This window comes from Fomitopsis serialis (genome assembly GCF_022376445.1).
Source record: "Fomitopsis serialis strain Sig1Antser10 chromosome Unknown B0H18scaffold_82, whole genome shotgun sequence".
NCBI lineage: Eukaryota > Fungi > Basidiomycota > Agaricomycetes > Polyporales > Fomitopsidaceae > Fomitopsis > Fomitopsis serialis.
This window is the reverse complement of record NW_025955042.1, coordinates 124,562-144,301: the sequence shown is the minus strand read 5'-3', so window position 1 is coordinate 144,301 and position 19,740 is coordinate 124,562. Positions and strand designations below refer to the sequence as shown.

The following is a 19,740-nucleotide window of genomic DNA, read 5'->3' as shown; positions in this document are numbered from 1 at the left end:
GATCCTCGAGTGTTGGCGTTGGTACGCTGAGTACCGGTCTACGATGTTACGCGACCGTCGATAGTATGCTTGTATGACGACTTGTCTGCCCTAGCAGATCGGGATGGTTTTAGAGATCGTTTGTGAGGTACATGACAAGCACCGGACCAATATGCACATCTGCAAATATACGAACGGCAACTACTCAGATACGAGACTGTTTGGTACATGAAGCATCTAGAGATGACCAGAACAATACGCTTTCATCGAAACACGAGTACAGCCAGAAAGAAAACAACACCACCTCCTGCAAGGGGATTACGCAGTAAGTGGGATTCAATAATCCGAGTCGACCTCGCGAATCTCAATTTCGACGTCGGGCTGCGCCTTCTTCGACGTCCGCCTAGCACGCTTCTTGGGCGGCGGCGAAACCACTATCACGTCGTCCTCGAAGTCGGAGTCGGAGTCGTGCTCATCGTCTTCTTCGGCCTTGACCTTCGGCTTCGGCGCGGCTGCCTTGCGCGGTGCCCGTTTCCTCTTTGTCGAACCCGAGGCAGGCGCGAAGTCTTCGTCGTCTGTGTCGACTTTCTTCTCGGCTTTAGCTTTGGAAGGGGCCTTAGGTTTGGCAGCCGCTGCTTTACGGCCGCGAACAGCTGTACAAACGACAAGCGTAAGCATACAGCTGGGCGGGCTGATCGAATATGGGATATATGCGGGTGTCGTACGTTTCGGTGCCGGCTCTGGCATAGGCAAACCCTTCCTGTCACAGTACTCCTCCAGCTTCTCTGTTAGCCTGCCCAAACACACAACGAGAAGACAAAGCAGTCAGCGCGCATATAGTACCCACGGCGGTAGGGACAACCTCTCGATCGTCGTCGGGCCCACACCGGTGACCTTCCCGCGCATGTCGACAGGGTGCTCAAACCTCTGCGTGCACACCTCGAGCGCACGAATCGCGTTTTCGTAGCCCGTCGCGCGTGGGGGGCCGCCGCGCTTTCGGTAGTCCTTCTCGTCGTGGAAGGCTTTCACCCATCGCAGGAAGAGCGGGTTCGCGCACTTGGGCATAGCGGGTGACAATGGATAGCGAGTGATTTTTACGAGGGTTTACCGCGTGAGAGGTTTGGGTCGAACCTATGCGTGGATGGGCGGCTGTGGCAAGCAAGAGGCAAGTGCGGGTACATTCATGGTCGTGCTGGCGCCCAGTCATGTGACCGCGACAAACCCTTCAGCCGCTGCTGAATCCATCTCGTTCTTGCTCTTACACACCACGTCTTTTAACGTCTGGAACTGGAGCGTATGTACACCGCTATGTACCAGAAACATACCCACTAGTCAAGATGTTCAGATCGCCCTTCAGGTCGGGGAACACATACGTTACTTGCCGCCCAACTCTGATCTTGCCAGGCTCCGAGTCAACAACCAGGCCTTCTATCCTTGCTCTCCACGCAGCCAAACGCTCCCTCGACCGTGCTTGGCCTCCCGGCTTGATCATCGCCATGCCATCGAAGCCCTGGCACATCACAATGGCCCACCACAAATCCTGCTTCCACTCCTCCTCGAAGTCTCCTCCAGCCGCCGCGCGCACCTCCGTCCAAGAAGGGTTCCATCTCGTGCTTCTCAAGAGATGTGCAAGCCCAAGTTGGTTCATGTGCTCTTGGAACTTTTGGCCCGAGTTTTCGTCCAGGAAGGGTGCATAAACCCCGACAGCCTCAACAGCCCGGCGCGGGTCGACAGTGCTCCCGTCCGCAGATTCCTGACAATGATAGCACGCCCAGTCTGGAATGCAGTACTTGACGAACTCGAGGCGCGTGTCGACGTCCATCGCCTCGGGCACCGCGCCGGTCTCGAGGAACGCGTCGAACGCGGGCGCGAAGAGCTCGCCGTACGTGACGAGGTGGAAGAAGGTCTCGGGCGGGTCCGCGTCGATCGTCCACGCGTCGTCGACGCCGCCGTTCCAGAAGTTCGGCGTGTTGTACCACTGCTCGCCGACGCACTTGTCGATGAGGTCTACGACGGGGTTGATCGTCGAGAAGCGCATTTCGTGCAGCTCGCGGATGCGCTCCATCGTCAAGCCCGCGTGCTTGAGGGCGAGCTCTAAGAGGCCTTCCATGCCCTTGCGGAAGGCGGTACGGAGCTCGGCGGTGTGCTCGGACGAGAGGGACGCCCATTCGCTCACTTGACGGGCCGTGGCAGTGACGAGGAAGTGTGGGTCAGGTCGGAAGAATACCCGCGACGCGGCAGCCGCGAGGTGGAGGATCGTTCGAGGCGAGGCTTGTAGGGACAACTCGTGATGCAGACGGCACGTCGCGGCGAGGTTGATGAAGTCTTCAATGTCGCGAAGGTAGAGAGGCAGAGACAGATGGATATCTGCCGGGAGTGACGATAGAGAAGGTTGAGCGGCCATGCTTTCTCCTATGAACTGGCGAGGTGAGTCTCATCAGGTTAGTGGGCAGATACTAAATTTAGCCAAGACGCACCAGTGACTCGTCGTATGTCTGCAGTCGGGGATTTGACTGAAGTATTATCTCGGAGTCGGATCCACCATTTATTCAATGCTCGTAAGTAGCGTGGCTGTCCGGTGAGAGGATGAACAATATAGACTGACGTTGATCCGCTCAATCGGGCACAGCAAACGAAGCAGTCTGGCGAAGCTTGGGCGAAGCGCACACAGGTATCGGATGGCCTCGAGCGGCGCGAGTACCTGGCCTCCCCTCACAGAATTGGAGAGTGTTGACGGCAAGACACTCGTTGGGTAACTCGTTAGCGCCTCATCATGGAGAGGACTCAGCTGGCTTCAGCTGGACCTCGGGATGATCCCGGCTGAGCACCCGCTCTTGGAGCGGAAGCCTCTCGACCCCTACGTGCCCACGAGGCGAAGATGGGCCTACCTGCTTCTTTTGCTGTGCAAATCACAAAATGTGCGTATACGCTGCGTCTGCGATAGCACTGGCATGGCATTATCATCGGTCAGTCATCGGGCCAAGCCCGAGAGTGAGCATTTGTGCAGTGGGCGTACAAGTGTTGCCACCAGTAGTCAGGCAGTGTTGTATCATATGCACAGATATCTGCCAACACACCGAAGGCCACTATCGCACGTCGTGTTTGCTTGGCCGAGCCATGTACGTGGTCAAAGTGATCGACTGAAATGCCGAGTCACTATGACTATTAGCTGTACTCATCGGCGGGATACTGTCACGCTCTCACAGGCTTCAGACATCCTTGGGGATGGCATGCAGTTCATTCATGCGGTGGCTGATTTGTACACAAGTGTACGAAGGAGCTCAAGATCTTCTGCAAAACATCTAATCTAACCTGACCTCTCAGTACACTGCACTCAAACCCGTCGGTCTATGTTCTGAATTCACGCAACAGGTCTCACCCTGCCCGTTGTGATATCCACATCCTTGATGAGGTCAGGGAATACGTAGGTTTCCCACTCATGAACCTTGACCTTGTCGGGCCTCTGACTCGCCGGCATTGCCGCGATTCTAGCTCTCCAGGCAGCCAATCGTTCCCTTCACGGCCCGAGGTCTCCTGGTCTGATCATCTTGAGGCCCTCGAGGCCCTGGCACATCACGATGGCCCACCACAAGTCCTGCTTCCACCCCACCTCGAAATCGCCCCCTACGGCCGCGCGCACTCCGGACCACGAGGGGTTCCATCGCGAGCTACGCAGCAGGTGCCTGAGCCCCCACTGGTTCGGGCGGTTTGCGACTTCCGTGGAAATGTTGCCCGCGATGCCGTCCGCGTTAGGGGTGTAGGGCCCGACGGACTCGACAGCCCTGCGCGCATCCACCACAACGCCCCAATGCGGACTACGCGGATGCTGCAACTCCCAGCAGCGCCAATCCGGCACGCAGTACTTGATGAATTCTAGCCTCGTAGCGACGTCGAGCGTCTCCGGCACCACGCCCGTATCGAGAAAGGCGTCGAACGCGGGTGCGAACAGCTCGCCGTACGTGACGAGGTAGAAGAGGATGTCGGGCGCGTCGACGTCGATCGTCCACGCGTCGTCGACGGCGCCTTCCCAGAAATTGGGCGTGGACCACCACTGCACGCCGATGCACTTGTCGATGAGGTCCGTCACGGGATTGATCGTCGAGAAGCGCATCTCGTAGAGCTCGCGGATGCGCTCCTGCGTGAGGCCCGCGTGCTCGAGTGGAGGCCTTCGAAGCCCTTGCGGAAGGCGAGACGGAGCTCGGCGGTGTTGGCGGACGAGAGGGAGGCCCATTCGCCGACTTGACGGGCCGTAGCGGCTGCAAGGAAGCGTGGGTCGGGCCGGAAGAAGATCCTCGATGCCGCAACAGCCAGGCAGGTGAAGGATGGTCCGAAGCGAGGTATGTAGGGACAGTTCGTGGAGAGGGCGACACGTTGCAGCGAGGTTGATGAAGCCCTCGATGTCGCGAAGGTAGAAAGGGAGAGACAATTGAATGTCTGCTGGCAGCGACAACAGCGAAGGCATCCTCTCGCCTGATGAGGCACTGGTTCGAATGCTAAGTCCGGTGGGTACGGAGTGGTTTAAGAGCCGGATGAAGACTCACCAGTCCCTCAAGCGCTTGCTATTGACGAAGACGTGCATGCTATACCGTGCCACTGGTGTGCTCTCCACCGCCTAGCGTATACGTATATGTAGCTGCAAAGCTTGTGCAGTGAGTCAGTGACCGATGTACAGTTCGTTCCGCGTCGCGTTTTCTGGCACTCGAGTGCCAGACGAACCCTTTGAAGATGACAATGTGGCGACTCGGAAAACGTGATCTCGGTGTCGTTTTCCGGTGAGAATGAATCGTTTCAATCTGTCTTGAACCTCCGTTGACGCGGAACACAGGCTGGCATGCGCTACGCCTGACACATGCTGCGGGCCGGTTAGAGCATCGTCACCACTGGACGACATTGATACGGTCCTTACATGAGAGACTCTAGATCCATCTTGATCTCCTCAAAGTCATCGGGCAACCTATAGTTGGCATCTGTCGTAGACGAAGCCGCGTCAAAAACAGAGTTTCCGTCTACCCGCGAAGTTGGTTTCGGGGGTTCCACTACAAGGCGAAGGGTCTGCAAGCGGCGACAGCCCCCTGCAAGTTCAGCCTCGGTACGTTCTCGCAGCACCGCACGGAGAGCATCGAGCATGGTCCGACCATCGACGTCGACGCGCGCAGCCGCGCGCAGGGAACACCAGCTAGGATCGGCGCGAGAGCAGGTGGGACTCGGGTGCATATGCCACAAACATTCACCACGACCTCGAGATGCTCGAGATGTGGGAAGGCGGCGAGCAGTCGACACCAGCTGTTGCCGTCGACATCTCCGCATATGACGAGTGCCTGCACGGCTGCTGAGAAATATTCGCCGCCGAGTTCAGCTATAAATACCTCGGAGCACGTCGCGACGGCGATGTTGATTCCAATTTCCAATCGAAGTAGACTGACGGCCCATCGGCGGGATGTCGAGTGCATACGTGGCTGGGAGAAACCTGTACTGACGCTGAACCGGTAATGCAAACGCGTTTGCATTACTGTCCTGCACCCGCGACACAAAGAAATTTCAGGTTTCGGCCCGCTACATTCACTTTTATACATCTTGAGCACACTATCAAATATCTCAAGGCCAGACGGAGGACGGGAACATGCTGTCTGTACACCTGCAAACGAGCGACTGCTTTCGCCCGCCAAAACTGGCGCGGCAAAATAGGCGCCCTAAATGCACCTTACGATTTTTCCTGAGGTGCAGAGAGCAGGTAGCTCTTAGTGCATCTGGGAGCATAGTAAGGCAGTATGTGGCAATACCATGTAGTTTTTCTGTGTGCAGTGATCCTACGTGCAACACGGAAATCGGACATTTTGCACTACTGTACCAAATTGCATTACCGGTTCAGCGTCAGTAGTGAGTTCATCGTCAGTGCGCAGGACAATCGTGTACATGCAAACCGACAGCTTGGATTCGCGATGATCAGCACCATGAGCGATTCTACCAACAATCTCAAGGTCGTTGGGACCTCCTCAAAGCCAAGTCCCTCGCTCGCTGCTGGGCAAGCGATCCCCGGCGCACGTGAAGGGTGTCATCTCGTCACGGGTAGCGTTCACCGCGGGGCTCAGGGCATCAGGCTCTCCAAGCCAGAAAGTCCGATCCACGGGGAGAGCTGTCTAAGTCGCGCAAAAGTAAGACAGCTTACCGGTAAGTATTTGTCCACGAATCCTTCACTCATAAAACCGTCATTCAAGTACTAGTACTCATACTTGACTCACGGAACGAACACAGAAACGTGGGGGCTCTCAACGAAGTGAACACCTGCTGTCCTCCTTATGCCTCTCGCTGTCCCGCCTCGAGAACAGCATCCCACATCGCTTACAGCGGACCTGGGACGACCGCAAATGCACCGTTGCGATGTGCTTCGCGAGTGCACCCAAGCCTTTGAGGTCCGTCCCGCACGCCGGCTTGTCCGCGTCGCCCCACTCGCAGATGAACCTACCCGTGCGGTCCTGAGTCAGGTTGTGGCACTCTTCGAGGTGGCGCTTCATCGCATTGGCAGGGACCGGAGTCTGGCGGAGAGCATCTGGCGCGGGGTGAGGGCACGGTCCGCCGAAGAAGCAGATGGTGGGCGCGGGCGCGGGCGCGGCTGTGTTCACCGCGACGGGCGAGACGGGTCGTTCCCTGTATGCCGGGCAGTGAGTAAGTATGATGATGCGACGGCAGGAGTTAGGAGGTGCTCACGTCGTAGAAAATGTATTGCCGAAGGGAGAATCAAGCGGTACATACACATCGGGATACGTCTGTGCCGTATTCCCATTCTGTGCCATGTTGTTTCCGATCCCAGCGGCGATCTCACTACCCACGGATGGGGAGTGCTTCCACTTATCCTCGCCATGGATACTTGGAGGGATTAATGGGTCGGGGTCGCTTGCTCTAAGGGCCCCCCTTCTGTTACCGCTCGCTCCGGAGCTGGCGGGTTCTTTGGTGTCTCCTGGTATATCGATGTCATAGCTGATCGCTGCGACCTCCTTCTCTTCTGAGGTCGGCCTGCCGAGGTGCATCTCGGTATCCTCATCGAAGAGCAGTGTGCCAACTGTGAAGCGCATAGTCAACATCAGCTAAGCAGCATTACTTGACGCGGCTCACGTCCATCCTTAATTTCAATGAGAGGTTGTTTTTGCTCCAAAAACCGCGGTATATCATCAGGGATTGGGTATTCACTGTCCGGTCGACGCTGTAGTCTCCCCTGAGTGAATGATACCAAGAGTCGATCAAGAACGACGGACCTCACACAAGCATATCAGGTCTAAATCACTAGCGATCGCGACCTCCGCTTTGGAGTTCTGCGTTCGATTGTGAGATACGATCAATTCGAAGTGGACCATGAACTAACCTCCAATATGTAGTCCAAAATAAAAACAACAGGGTCGTATGGCTGAAATAGCAAGACATGCGTGAGACATATAACAGGAATGATGTACGTGCTCCTACCGTCACTCGAGCAGGAATCTCTTCTATCACCTCCATAGCATCCTCCGCATCACGGTCCATAGACGGGTCTTGCGGTTCGGCGGCAGCTTCGATCTTCGAGGGCAGCAGTCGGCGCTTCTTCAGCTTGAAGTAGTGCAGAAACATACACTGGTCTGCGGGATACTGGTCTGCGGGATACTGCTCCTCTCTCTTAATTTGTTGAGAAACACCGTCCACACGACCCTTGCCTTTCTTCTTTTTGCTTCGTACGTCTAGTCCTTGGGCTTGAATGACATGGTCTCCTGGCGACTGCGATCCCAAGTGTTTATTCAAGTCGAGTTTGGGCCTGTAATCCGGCCCTATGCGATGCTCGCACATGCCGCTTGTCCCCTGCTGAATGTCCAAGTGGAACGCAGCGGCGACAGGCATGCCTGGCGAGTGACCTTTGAAGGTGAGTGTTGCCCGTTTCATGTCGCCATGCAAGGAAACCACAGCCCACCGACTGGTCTTGAGATATCCTCGAACAAAGACGATATCTTCAATGTCGATATCAAGGCCTAGAATGCCTGTTGCCCATTGGCACCAGGCATCTATATGCACCTTCATATATGTCCTCATCTTGGCAACCTGTTGCGAGAGTTCGCGAACTCCCGGAATGTCCAGAATGACCAAGGCACCCTGTCGATCTGTGCACTCCCACCCCAATGCAATGTTCAACCCCTGCCTATGTGGTATCGATGATATTGACGTTAGTGCTTGTAAAGGAACGTTATCTATGAAGACTCGCTGCTTACGATCCAACTCCAGCTCCAATCTCGACACGACGGACAGTCGCACTCGCGTGTGGACCCTCGCTGACGGCATTCGTCTTTCGGCGCACGGATGACGATGGATCTGGGCCGGGATCGAATCGCTCGATTCCGGGAGGGTATTTTCTGGTCTGTATGTGACCGTCACTGTCCTCGATGGCGTTGAAAAGGCGACAAAATCCTCCACGTTCGAAATAACCAACATCGCCAATAAGTATCTCGTCCCACGGTTCCTCTGGTTCAGGTTCCCAGAGAGGATAGCCCCACCCGTACTTGACGAGCTGTTGAGCATAAACTTCGTGTGGGACTGTGGCAGCCATGGTGCGCGTTCAAGATGAAGGCTTGAAGGGTCAGACAAGGCGTCCTGGAGATATATGTGATCTGACATGAGGCGGTGGTCCTCTGCATGCCACTTGAATAAGGTTCTATGGAGACCTAGCCCGTGAGACAGAAGCCGGCCGATTACAATTACATGTAGAACGCACTGAGTGTTCGGAGCCAAAGTCTGCTTTCGATGAGGCTTCAACGTGTGATTCGGCAAGCCTAGGCTCGTCGACACCCAGTGACCCATTACTGGCATGCTAAGTAACAGAACATCCACTGGCACTTACTTCATCGATCTGAGTAAGTGCATGTATCGAAGCGCGTCGCACAGCATTCGTGGTGTACAGCAACGGCGGCAATTGAAGATCAAAAACCGCCCACACGGAGAGACCGCCACGGAAGAAGGAGGTGGACTTGATGTGGTACTATACACAAGCAGCGCGTTCAAAGTTGTCAATGGGACAACCATCGATTAAGGACGATCTGCACCGAGAGCGACCCGACCAAAGATTCCAAAGTTGTTTGAATTTCCTCAAAGCCGAAATCCTCGCTCGTTGGCAAGCGATCGCCGGCAGACGTGAAGGGGGACTGCTCGTCACGGGTATTGTTAACCACGAGACTCAGGCTCTCCAAGCGGGAGCCACGTTCCGCGCGTTTCTGCAACGCCGCGACGAGACCACTGAGCGTCGCCCATCCACCGTTGTCGATAGGATCGAAGTGCAGATAAAGCTCGCGCAAACCTGCGCATGGGACCCCGGCCTCCAAGTCGGTCGGTGTGAGAGCAGAAGGGAAGGCACTTATGTCGGAGTCGTCTGTGATGATGTCGAGGTGGATGAGCTGAGGGAAGGTATTGAGCAGCCCCGTCCAGGTACCCGTTTCGATATACGTCGGGTCGGTGCACCCGTGTATGACGAGGCTTTCCACGGAGGGGTCGAAGGAGTTTCCAATTCCACGCAGGACTTGATCAAGGAGCCACTCGTCCAATTCATTGTTTGGGTCGGTGAACAGTGACAAGTCGTACACCACGTAGAGCGACGGTGGCTCCGGGACATTTTGGGCGCTCTCGGGCCATCCCTCAAGTGACGGATGGCGCCAGGGCTGAGACTCCCAGAACGACGTGCGCTGTTCATCTGCACAGATGCCGAGTATCTCGTCGTAGGAGGAGGCCCATATCACGACGTGCCGCGCGTTTGACATAAACTGCATGCCCGACATCGTGTGAGGTGGCAAGATGTCGTGGAGTGTGGGGATCTGGCGCTTGATCTCCCCTCCACGATTCAGATCAAAGAGGTGTGTATCCAGCGAGAGGCGAGCACTCTTTGGTAGCGAGATGTGCGACATGACATTTGCGACGTCAGCTGTTCGTCCACAGAAAAAGAATTTCCGTATACGGTGCAGTGGTATAATGCGGTCTGCTCTTGCTCCGTGCTCACAGAGCTCACAGTAGTTTTTGAAGCCGGATTTCCCCCAGGAGAAGTTCTCCAACGACTTGCATGCTTCTAGCATATCGAGGAAAGTGACGAGGCATTGATGATCACCAGGGAGATCGACGAGGGAGAGCCTGAGCGTTACCAGGCGCGACAGCGGGAAATCTGGAGTCAGATCCAAGGTGAACCTTTCAAGGGATAGGCTCCGGAGACTCGGGAGATGTCTCGATTCCAATCGCATGCAGTAGCGTTGCCGTAGAGTAATAAAAGAGTACAGCCTGAGGGAAATTGATGCCAGGCAGGGTAAGAAGGAACTCAGCATCGCCGGCAGTGTAGCAGCGTCTTCGTCGTCGAAGAACCGGAAGTCCGTACGTGCGACCCGCGCGTAATGCGGCTCGAGCAGAGGGGCGAGCACTGATAATCGCGTCCGCCGTAGATATGGACAGGATAGTGTGATACTCGCGCTGCCTGAGCGGGCCAGGAATTGCCGTATGTATTGCGTGTTGTTCGACAACTCGATTCTGGTCCATAAGAGTGGCGTATTGATGATGAGGTCTCTCCAGTAGCGGCATACGCCCATGGATCTGGCCAATACCATCGTGTTGTCGCACCATCCATCCGAGTCGGCACTGGCGAGACGGATGATTTCGATGAAGGTTTCATTGGGGAGCATGCTGACAAAGGGGGTTGCCCGCAGCTCGCTCCCTAACTCTCGCATTCTGCTGCGTGCAGCCATGGCGCCCTGCAAACAGGACTTATATAAGAGAGCTTGACGAGAAGAATCCAACTAACCTCGATCAGACAGACGTACGAGCTAGAGGCAAGGAACACATAAGGAACACAGCCAATGAGTCGGATATGCGGCCTGCCCAACTTCGTGCGACTATATCACCGCCGCCGCCTGCTCAACGCCCGTGTTCCAAAGTCGGCGGCAACGTCGACCGAGGACACTACGCGCCTATACCCGGATTGCTCGCGTCCGGCTCCTACTATGCCCCTGGAGGCCCCTGGACCTTCCGCATGATGGCGGACGGCAGTAGCGCTGCCACGTGGTTCCACCTGGACCATGGTGAGTTATGTCAGTATGGTGGAGAACCACCGCTGACACCTGGAGGTTTTTTCATTTTTTCCTCCCAGGTTTTAGCCATGTATCCTGCTGTGCTTAACGCACGACGCCGGGGTGTTTTTGTTTGAACTGGTGGACAGTATTGTAATTATGCGATAGTGGGAGTCGGATTAGGTAGTTTAGGATTAGGTAGTAGGGGTATGTTGGGTTTGGAGGTACTAGGCAAGTCTTGGCCAAGTCTCACTTATAAAGCGCGGTTCCGGCGTGAGAAATGCCGAGAAATGGCGGAGGATTCAAATTGAGAAGGTAAGAAACTATTAGCTGTACTTGCTTGGTACTTACATCGCACAAAACGAGAGTGATTGAGTGGCATTGAATACACGAGGGCCGCTACAGAGACTGCCTCGAGCTGATCATCTCACACTATCCCAGGCAATTTTCAATTTTCAGCTCACGCTACTAACATGCGAGACTGCTGAAATGCATTGGTCAACACCAAACCGAATCGCCGTGCATAAAACGCAAAGGTGGAAGGAGGTAGACGTATTAGTGTAAGTAACAAACAGTACGTCCATTGTCAACGTGACACTATTCGTTATACCCAATGATCCTCACTGCGAACAAGTCTATTAAGGACTCAAAGCTCGCTTGAATCTCTTCGAATTCTTTTGGCAAGCGACAACCGACCGACGACGAAGTGAATGGAGAGACACCCTCTTTTTTTGTAGTCCCCAGCACTAGGCTGAGGCTCCTCAGGCGGGAACCGCCCTTCGCGCGTTCAACTAGTGCCGAATTGAGTCTGCCGAGCGTCATCCAACCACCCTCCTCGTAGGGATCAAAGCGCATATAGAGGTTCTGTAAACCAGCGCATGGGATCCCGGCGTCTGTTGGTGCGAGAGCAGGAGGGAAACTGTCTGCGTCGCAGTGGTTCTGTATGATGTCGAGGTGCATGAGCCTCGATAAGGCTGTGAGGCATCTGGATCCAGTGTTCCATCTCGAGCTCCTGGGTGTGTGTGTGGCCGCCGTGGACAACAAGGGTCTCTACTGAGCAGCCGAGGAAGCCCCCGAGCTCGCACAGGACTCGATCAAAAACCCGTCCGCTCTCCGAGTCGTCCAGTATGCCATCCAGCACGCCGTATACCATGTAGAGCAACGGTGCCTCAGGGAAGACATCAGAAGTCCAGTGGAACTTGGGGGAGCGCCAGGGGAGCGACTCCCAGAACAACGTACGCTCCTCGTCCGCGCAAACGATGAGGTTCTCCTCGACCCATGCAATGGCATGACGCAAGGTGCGCGTGAATGCAGGGTGGTTTAACTTTGGATTAGGAAGCAAAATGGTACGGAATGAAGGGATTTGGCGCCTAACTTCAAGTTCGCTCGGGCTTGGCAGTGTTGGATCCTCGACGTACCACGGCGAGTATACGATGATCTCCAGCGAAAGGCGGGTATACCTCGAGAGCGAGACGTGGGTGGTGACATTCGAGATGTCAGCTGGTAGGCCATTGGAGTGAAAGGACCGTGAATGACGCAGTGACACGATCCGGTCTGCTGCTTCTCCGTGTTCGTGGTCGCAAAATAAATTGTCGTAGAAGTCGTCATATTGCCAGGAGAAGTGTTGTAGAGACTTGCATGCTTCGAGCATGTCGAAGAAGGCAACGAGGCAGAAGCTGAGCACCGGACTGGTTGATGTCACGAAGACGCAGCGACGTCAACTGGGAGAGGTAAGGCGGTCCAATCCATGTCAATGGTAAAGCCATCCAGCGATAAGTTCTGGAGAGTAGGGAGGTGCCTCGACGCCAACGTTAGGAAGTGCTGGGAGGTCATAGCCAAGGACAACGACATCAATCGAGGCAGGGATGCAGTCAGTATTGGCAGGAATGCGGCCACATCCCCATCGGAAAAAAGGGAGAGGTCGACATATGAAACCTGTGCGCAATGCGGCTCAAGCAGAGACACAAGCGCAGAGGTATTCTTCATTGAACGTGTATCGTATAGCCCGATTTCCGCGCCGGCCGAGCGGGCCAGGCAAAGCCGTACGAAGTGCACGGCCTTCGACAGGTCAATGCTGGACCACAGGAGGGGCGTGTTCACGACGACATCCTTCCAGTAGCGGCATACACCCATCAATCTGTTCACGACTACCATGTCGCGCCACGACTCGCCCTTAGCGCTAGCGAGACGGATGATTTCGACGACGATTTCGTTGGGGAGCATGGTGACGGGGGGAGGAGCCCGGTGGGTCACTAATTCGCGCGTCTTGTCCGTACCCATTGCGAAGTCGTACTGGGAAACAGGCAGTCAATACAGTACAGGTTGACGGGGGCATACAACTCACTTTGATACACCGCCAAAAATTGAAAGGCAGAGAATGTCAGCTGCAGGATCGCTGTTGCGGACTCTTGAAGTTGATCAATTGTTCGTGAACACCGGGCAATTCTGAATCTCAGGATGTGTCCCTGAGCTGAGGTTCTCACCCTCACATGCTCGTTGTGCACCGGAAACAACACAGTTTGGGTACGGCACTTAATTCGTCGAAAGAATCCGGCGCACTGTCATGAGATGTTGTACGATGCACTGTCCAGTACTCACACACAGATGCTTCGGTATCAACTTGCGGGAGACAGCACACGCGCATGAGCCCCGTGCCATAGATTGCACGGAAGCAATCACCATGAAGGCGCAGTAATGCAGAACGAAGGTGATTGTCAGTAACAAAGCGGAGGCCCAACGGCACTCCGCCGCTCAATTAAAAAGCAGTAGGTATAAGTTATCTTAGCACATATCCCGACACTCGCCTGTGGGTATCTGTCCGGAGGCCATGGCCAGCCCAGTGGTGCGGCCTCCCTGGTATTTGGCTGGTGCAGGGAGCGAACGGGGATGCAGCGCGCAATGTTAATGGCACATCTACGAGCGGGTGAAGCGGTCCCTCCACGATCGCGAGAACTTGCTGGACGCCATGGGGTAGTTGGTCGCCCCCGCCATGCGGTCCCGTCGACGCCCGAAGCAGACCGTTCCGCCTGCGAGGAAGAGGAGGATGAACGACACGAACGTCATCCAGAATCCTGCCGATTCGACGCAGTCAGATGCGCGCCGCGATCGAGTAAAGATAGAGGCTACGTACCGGGCGCGGTATCTGTATGCGCGTCGACATTGTCTAGCTTGCCGACTTCGCTCTTCACGTACGCGTAGAGCGCGACATCGACGAGGAATGCGATGAAGGCGACGGTGCCTCCAAGGAAGGACGCGAGGGATGCGAAAAGGCGGAGGGTGATATGGCTCGAGAGACTCAGCAGGAACGCGATTAGCGTCACGCCAGCCGCTGCCAATGCGATATTGTGAGGAAAACGTGAAGGAACGTGAAGAGAGAAGACACGCACCAACGGGATGGAGCGCTAGTCCGCGTGTCCAGGAAGAACCGATAGAGACAGAGCTAGAGCCATCGCCGCTGCCGCTGTAAATGGTGACATTGTACGCGTTGCCTGTGGATGCGTGTTACGGTAGACTTGTGCAACATATGCGAATGCACGCACCTGCGCTACTGCAGACGCGGTCTCCAGAAGACTCGTACCAGCATTCCGCCCTGCAAATATGTTCGTCCCTATCCGCGCACCGAGTCAAATCAACACATACCAAGTACCAAACTGACGGGCGCGTCAGATATGCAAAGACGATCAGATATGTCGGACATGTACGCACCCTTAGCTCCGTGACCGCGTTTGAGACGCCACCCGCCGTCACCTTACCCTCAAAGTGCACGCGCGCAAAGTCGAGTGTCGTCAAGTAGGGGAGCGAGATGGACACGAGGAACAGGAGGACGAATGCGACGAAGAGGAAGAAAATCCCGGGAATGTGGAACAGGCGGCCCATCTTGGAGTGAGTAGCAGGCTCGGCGGACTGGGATGTGCTGGAGGAGCGGCCTCAGGCGTATATCACAGTCGGCGGGTGGAAGAGCGTGCGGGCAGGCGGGAGCGAGGAAGCGGGCACCCCAGTTCGTGTCCGCCGTCTTCACTCCACGCAAAACTCTCGAAGCGAGATCGGCTAGCTCCGCGGCTAGTAGAGAGCCGCATTGCGGCGGTCAGGCGGGCGCGTTGCGTGAGGCAAACCCTCGTCTCCACCTCCTCCACTAGGCAGACCCGCACACTAGGCAGACCCGCAGATTTCCAGTAAAAACACCGTTTTGAGGGAGGGGAGGACGGTCGTATAGGCAAGCGCAGCAGCAGCCGAACTGCATCGATTCATCACTGTAAGTAGGATGGTGACTACATGTCAATGATACCACGTTACTACTTACACCAGTCCGAGCCTGCAGCGATCATCCTGCAGCTGGTATTCTCTGCCTTCAGCTGCTACGTCGTATCAAGGTTTGTTGTATGGCCCTCATCAACCTCCCATACATGTATATTGACTGCCAGTGCTTGCTTCCCAGGACGATCTCGCAAATGGATACAGACAAGACTCGGCGGACGCGCGAATTAGCGAGCCACCCGGCGACTCCCTGGCACGTCACTATGCTCCCAAACGAAACCCTCGTCGAAATCATTCGCCTCGCTAGCGCTAAGGGCAAGTCACGGAGCGACATGGTAGCCGTAAATAGGTCGATGGGCGTATGCCGCTACTGGAAGGATGTCGTCGTGAACACGCCCCTCCTGTGGTCCAGCATTGACCTGTCGAAGGCCGTGCACTTCGTACGGCTTTGCCTGACTCGCTCAGCCGGCGCGGATATCAGGCCCAAACTCGACTTGAATAGACACTTGGGATCGCAGCCGCCAGGAGACCATGTCCTTCAAGCTCTTCAAGCCCAAGGACTAAACGTGCCAAGCAAAAAGAGGAAAGGCAAGGACCGCGTGGACGGTGTTTCTCAACAACGTCTCAGCACTGTGGGAGCCGACACTTCCTCTGGTAATAGGAGAGAGGAGCAGTATCCCGCAGACCAGTGCATGTTTCTGCACTACTTCAAGCTGAAGAAGCGCCGACTGCTGCGCTCGAAGATCGAAGCTGCCGCCGAACAACAAGACCCGTCTATGGACCGTGATGCGGAGGATGCTATGGAGTTGATAGAAGAGATTCCTCCTCGGGTGACGGTAGGAGCACGTACATCATTCCTGTTATATGTCTTACGCATGTCTTGCTATTTCAGCCATACGACCCTGTCGGTTTCATCTTGGACTACATATTAGAGGTTAGTTCATGGTCCGCTTCGAATTGATCGTATCTCACAGTCGAACGCAGAACTCCAAAGCGGAGGTCGCGATCGCTAGTGATTTAGACCTGATATGCTTGTGTGAGGTCCGTCGTTCTTGATCGACTCTTGGTATCGTTCACTCAGGGGAGACTACAGCGTCGACCGGACAGTGAATACCCAATCCCTGATGATATACCGCGGTTTTTGGAGCAAAAACAACCTCATTGAAATTAAGGATGGACGTGAGCCGCGTCAAGTAATGCTGCTTAGCTGATGTTGACTATGCGCTTCACAGTTGGCACACTACTCTCCGATGAGGATACCGAGATGCACCTCGACAGGCCGACCTCAGAAGAGAAGGATGTCGCAGCGATAAGCTATGACATCGATATGCCAGGAGACGCCAAAGAGCCCGCCAGCTCCGGAACGAGCGGTACTAGAAGGGGGGCCCTCAGAGCAAGCGACCCCGACCCATTAATCCTTCACAGTATCCGTGACCAGCGCAGAGGTGGAACATCTGCGCTTGCATACTCACCCGTGGGTAGTGAGATCGCCGCTGGGATCGAGAATACCATGGCACACCATGCAAATATAGCACAGACGTATCCCGATGTGTATAAGGCACTTGAAGCCCCCTTCGACAATACAGTTTCTGCGACGTGAGCACCTCCTAACTCCTGCCGTCGCATCATCATACTTACTCACTGCCCGGCATACAGGGAACGACCCGTCCCGCCCATCGCGGTGAACACAGCCGCACCCGCGCCCGCGCCCACCATCTGCTTCTTCGGCGGACCGTGCCCTCACCCCGCGCCAGACGCTCTCCGCCAGACTCCGGTCCCTGCCAATGCGATGAAGCGCCACCTCGAAGAGTGCCACCAACCCCTGACTCAGGACCCCGCGGGTAGGTTCATCTACGAGTGGGTCGACGCGGACAAGCAGGCGTGCGGGAAGGACCTCAAAGGCTTGGTTACACTCGCGAGGCACATCGCGACGGTGCATTTGCGGCCGCCCGAGGTCTGCTGTGAGAGATGTGGGATGCGGTTCTCGAGGCGGGACAGCTTGGAGAGGCATAAGGAGGACGGGATGTGTCCGCTTGGTTGAGAGCCCCCGCGTTTCTGTGTTCGTTCCGCGAGTCAAGTATGAGTACTTGAGTGACGGTTTTATGAGTGACGGCTTCGTGGAAAAATACTTACCGGTAAGTCTTACTTTTGCGCGACTTAGACAGCTCTCCGTGGATCGGACTTTCTGGCTTGGAGAGCTGATGGGCCCTGAGCCTCGCGGTGAACACTACCCGTGACGAGATGTCACCCTTCACGCGTGAGTCTTCATCCGGCTCTCGAACCAGTTTGTACCCACCGAAGTTGGCATTCGAACCAGGGCCTCACTAGGTGAGCGAATACCTTCGCTACTGTCGCTCCCAGAAGACATTTTATTGTCCCTCCCTTTCTACCTTCGCGACATTGAGGACTTCACCAACCTCGCCGCGACGTGTCGTCTTCTCCACGAACTGTCCCTACATACCTCGCCTCGGACCATCCTTCACCTGGCTGCCGCCGCATCGAGGATCTTCTTCCGGCCCGACCCACACTTCCTTGCAGCCGCTACGGCCCGTCAAGTCGGCGAATGGGCGTTGCGCTCATCCGCCAACACCACCGAGCTCCGTCTTGCCTTCCGCGATGGCATGGAAGGTCTCTTGAAACTTGCGCTCCAACACACGGGCCTGACGATGGAGCGCATCCGCGAGCTTTACGAGATACGCTTCTCGACGATCAACCCCGTCGTGGACCTCATTGACAAGTGCATCGGCGAGCAGTGGTACGACACGCCGGACTTCTGGAACGGCGGCGTCGACGATGCGGCTACAATTTACGCCGATCCGTCTGAGACCTTCTTCCATCTCGTCACGTACGGGGAGCTCTTCGCGCCCGCTTTCGATGCATACCTCGAGACCGGCACGGTGCCCGAGGCGATGAATGTCGACACACGGCTCGAATTCGTCATGTATCCCAGACTCGGCGTGTTACGAATGCCAACGCTTTGCCTGCGATGTAAAACTTCCGGGAGGGAGGGTCGACCCGCGACGGGCCGTCGAGCCTGTCGGTGTCTACGCTCCCTTCCTGGGCAAACAGCCGGGCTACCCAGAAGGATGCACCAAGAACACCAATCAGTTGGGGCTCAAGCACCTCCTAGGCAGCACGAGGTGGAATCCACCCTGGACGGAAGTGCGCGCCGCGGTTGGGGGAGAATTTTATGACGAGGAGTGGAAGCACGGTTTATGGTGGGCCATCGTGATGTGCCAGGGTCTTGACGGCATGGCGATGATCAGACCCGGATATCTATCACCCTGGAGAGAGAGATTGATTACCTGGGGAGAAACGATAGAGGCACTGGTTGACAGCCCTGACAAGATCAGAGTTGGACCAAGAGACGTATGTGTTCCCTTACCTCAGGGGTGATCTGGACATCGCAACGAGTGGATACAATGCTGAATGACGGCAGCGTACATATGCTATGTTCGTGTATGATCTCAGAAGGCGCATGTTGATGCTGTGACTCTCACCATAACACCGCTGCTCAGGCCCTCTGGCGACTCGCCGTCTTCGCCACTTGCTGCCTCGCTGCGCATACCGCCTCGCTCACACCGACGGCTCGTTGACAGCCGGCTTGGTGGACCGTTTGGCTAAGGCGATCCTAGGGATCTTCGCAATTTGCGTGGGTGTCTATGGCTGGTACTGAGGGTGTCGACCCACGCCTCTAGGCGCGCATAGTACAACGCAACGACGCAACAGCATTGGCTGAATAGCGGACTCGTCTCCGCTACAGCGCAGATTCCAGTCAAACACACCTACGACTCGTCAGTACTGAGTCAAGAATGCGAATTCGATTCCATATGGACCCTCAACGTACCTATGGTTCATCGCGGCCCCCGAGACCCTGTAGCCGTGCGTCAATGCCTCCCGTGTGTAAGGCTTCCCGACATGCGCCGCCATTTCGTACTGCTCGCCGGGCACTGGTGCCTCGCCAATTGAAACTAACGACTGTAGTAGGCGAACCGAGCCTGCAGGAATATTGGGATTCGTAGTCTAGGGAGTTTGGGATATGCAAAGGACGTGGTCAGCTTCAAGTCTTCGGCCTGTGGTGGCATATGTACGCTTGTGGGCTGGCCGCTCAGTCCCCGTTGACAGGAATGTTGAACATTGACGCGGATGAACACTTCTCCGGGCTGGGACTTGTCAGCTGATGATTGATCAGGCAAGCACACTGCACAGCCCTCAGGGCGGTGACGCATATGACAGTGACTTCGAGATCGATGCATTCCTCCGACGGCAATGCCACGTTACACCTGTACGTGTAGCGCATCGAGTCACATCGACGTCAACGACTCACCCGGTCGCACAGTTGAACGTTGACAGATCGCGCTGAGGATCCGACCGCACACATAAGAGGGGGTTGGACTTGACGCGAGACACTGGTCGACACTCACCTAGACTTGTTTATCCCCGCCGCGCTTCCCCA

The 19,740-nt window shown here is 55.8% G+C and overlaps 6 protein-coding genes across 6 annotated transcripts; 1 reads left to right on the top strand and 5 right to left on the bottom strand.

Moving 5' to 3' along the window:
- Positions 1-93: 93 nt before the first annotated feature.
- On the bottom strand, positions 94-1,173 carry B0H18DRAFT_1029542 (uncharacterized protein). Its single transcript, XM_048029992.1, has 4 exons — positions 842-1,173; positions 705-772; positions 269-632; positions 94-221 (listed from the first exon to the last, which is right to left on the bottom strand). Exons 1-3 carry the CDS (start codon positions 1,042-1,044, stop codon positions 316-318), a joined length of 588 nt encoding a protein of 195 aa, XP_047889295.1. The 5' UTR covers positions 1,045-1,173; the 3' UTR covers positions 94-221; positions 269-315.
- A 4,847-nt stretch (positions 1,174-6,020) lies between these two features.
- Positions 6,021-8,556, bottom strand: B0H18DRAFT_912562 (uncharacterized protein). The gene is made up of 8 exons (XM_048041562.1): positions 8,208-8,556; positions 7,435-8,137; positions 7,337-7,378; positions 7,230-7,286; positions 7,090-7,177; positions 6,685-7,036; positions 6,232-6,624; positions 6,021-6,147 (listed from the first exon to the last, which is right to left on the bottom strand). The coding sequence occupies exons 1-7, from the start codon at positions 8,540-8,542 to the stop codon at positions 6,246-6,248; spliced, it is 1,956 nt and encodes a 651-aa protein (XP_047889294.1). The 5' UTR covers positions 8,543-8,556; the 3' UTR covers positions 6,021-6,147; positions 6,232-6,245.
- A 1,136-nt stretch (positions 8,557-9,692) lies between these two features.
- On the bottom strand, positions 9,693-10,828 carry B0H18DRAFT_658342 (uncharacterized protein). Its single transcript, XM_048038991.1, has 3 exons — positions 10,766-10,828; positions 9,938-10,715; positions 9,693-9,863 (listed from the first exon to the last, which is right to left on the bottom strand). The coding sequence occupies exons 2-3, from the start codon at positions 10,707-10,709 to the stop codon at positions 9,829-9,831; spliced, it is 807 nt and encodes a 268-aa protein (XP_047889293.1). The 5' UTR covers positions 10,710-10,715; positions 10,766-10,828; the 3' UTR covers positions 9,693-9,828.
- Positions 10,829-11,382: 554 nt separating this feature from the next.
- B0H18DRAFT_1214019 (uncharacterized protein) lies at positions 11,383-13,310 on the bottom strand (the record flags this gene model as incomplete). The annotated part of the gene is made up of 2 exons (XM_048036553.1): positions 11,383-12,718; positions 12,841-13,310. 2 exons carry the CDS (start codon positions 13,308-13,310, stop codon positions 11,875-11,877), a joined length of 1,314 nt encoding a protein of 437 aa, XP_047889292.1. The 3' UTR covers positions 11,383-11,874.
- A 633-nt stretch (positions 13,311-13,943) lies between these two features.
- On the bottom strand, positions 13,944-14,906 carry B0H18DRAFT_1122741 (uncharacterized protein; the record flags this gene model as incomplete). The annotated part of the gene is made up of 6 exons (XM_048034565.1): positions 13,944-14,101; positions 14,161-14,358; positions 14,417-14,518; positions 14,570-14,619; positions 14,670-14,680; positions 14,736-14,906. 6 exons carry the CDS (start codon positions 14,904-14,906, stop codon positions 13,944-13,946), a joined length of 690 nt encoding a protein of 229 aa, XP_047889291.1.
- A 641-nt stretch (positions 14,907-15,547) lies between these two features.
- On the top strand, positions 15,548-18,908 carry B0H18DRAFT_1122740 (uncharacterized protein; the record flags this gene model as incomplete). Its single annotated transcript, XM_048034564.1, has 8 exons — positions 15,548-16,120; positions 16,177-16,218; positions 16,269-16,320; positions 16,371-16,463; positions 16,517-16,880; positions 16,941-17,238; positions 17,570-18,225; positions 18,803-18,908. 8 exons carry the CDS (start codon positions 15,548-15,550, stop codon positions 18,906-18,908), a joined length of 2,184 nt encoding a protein of 727 aa, XP_047889290.1.
- Between the last annotated feature and the right edge of the window lie 832 nt (positions 18,909-19,740).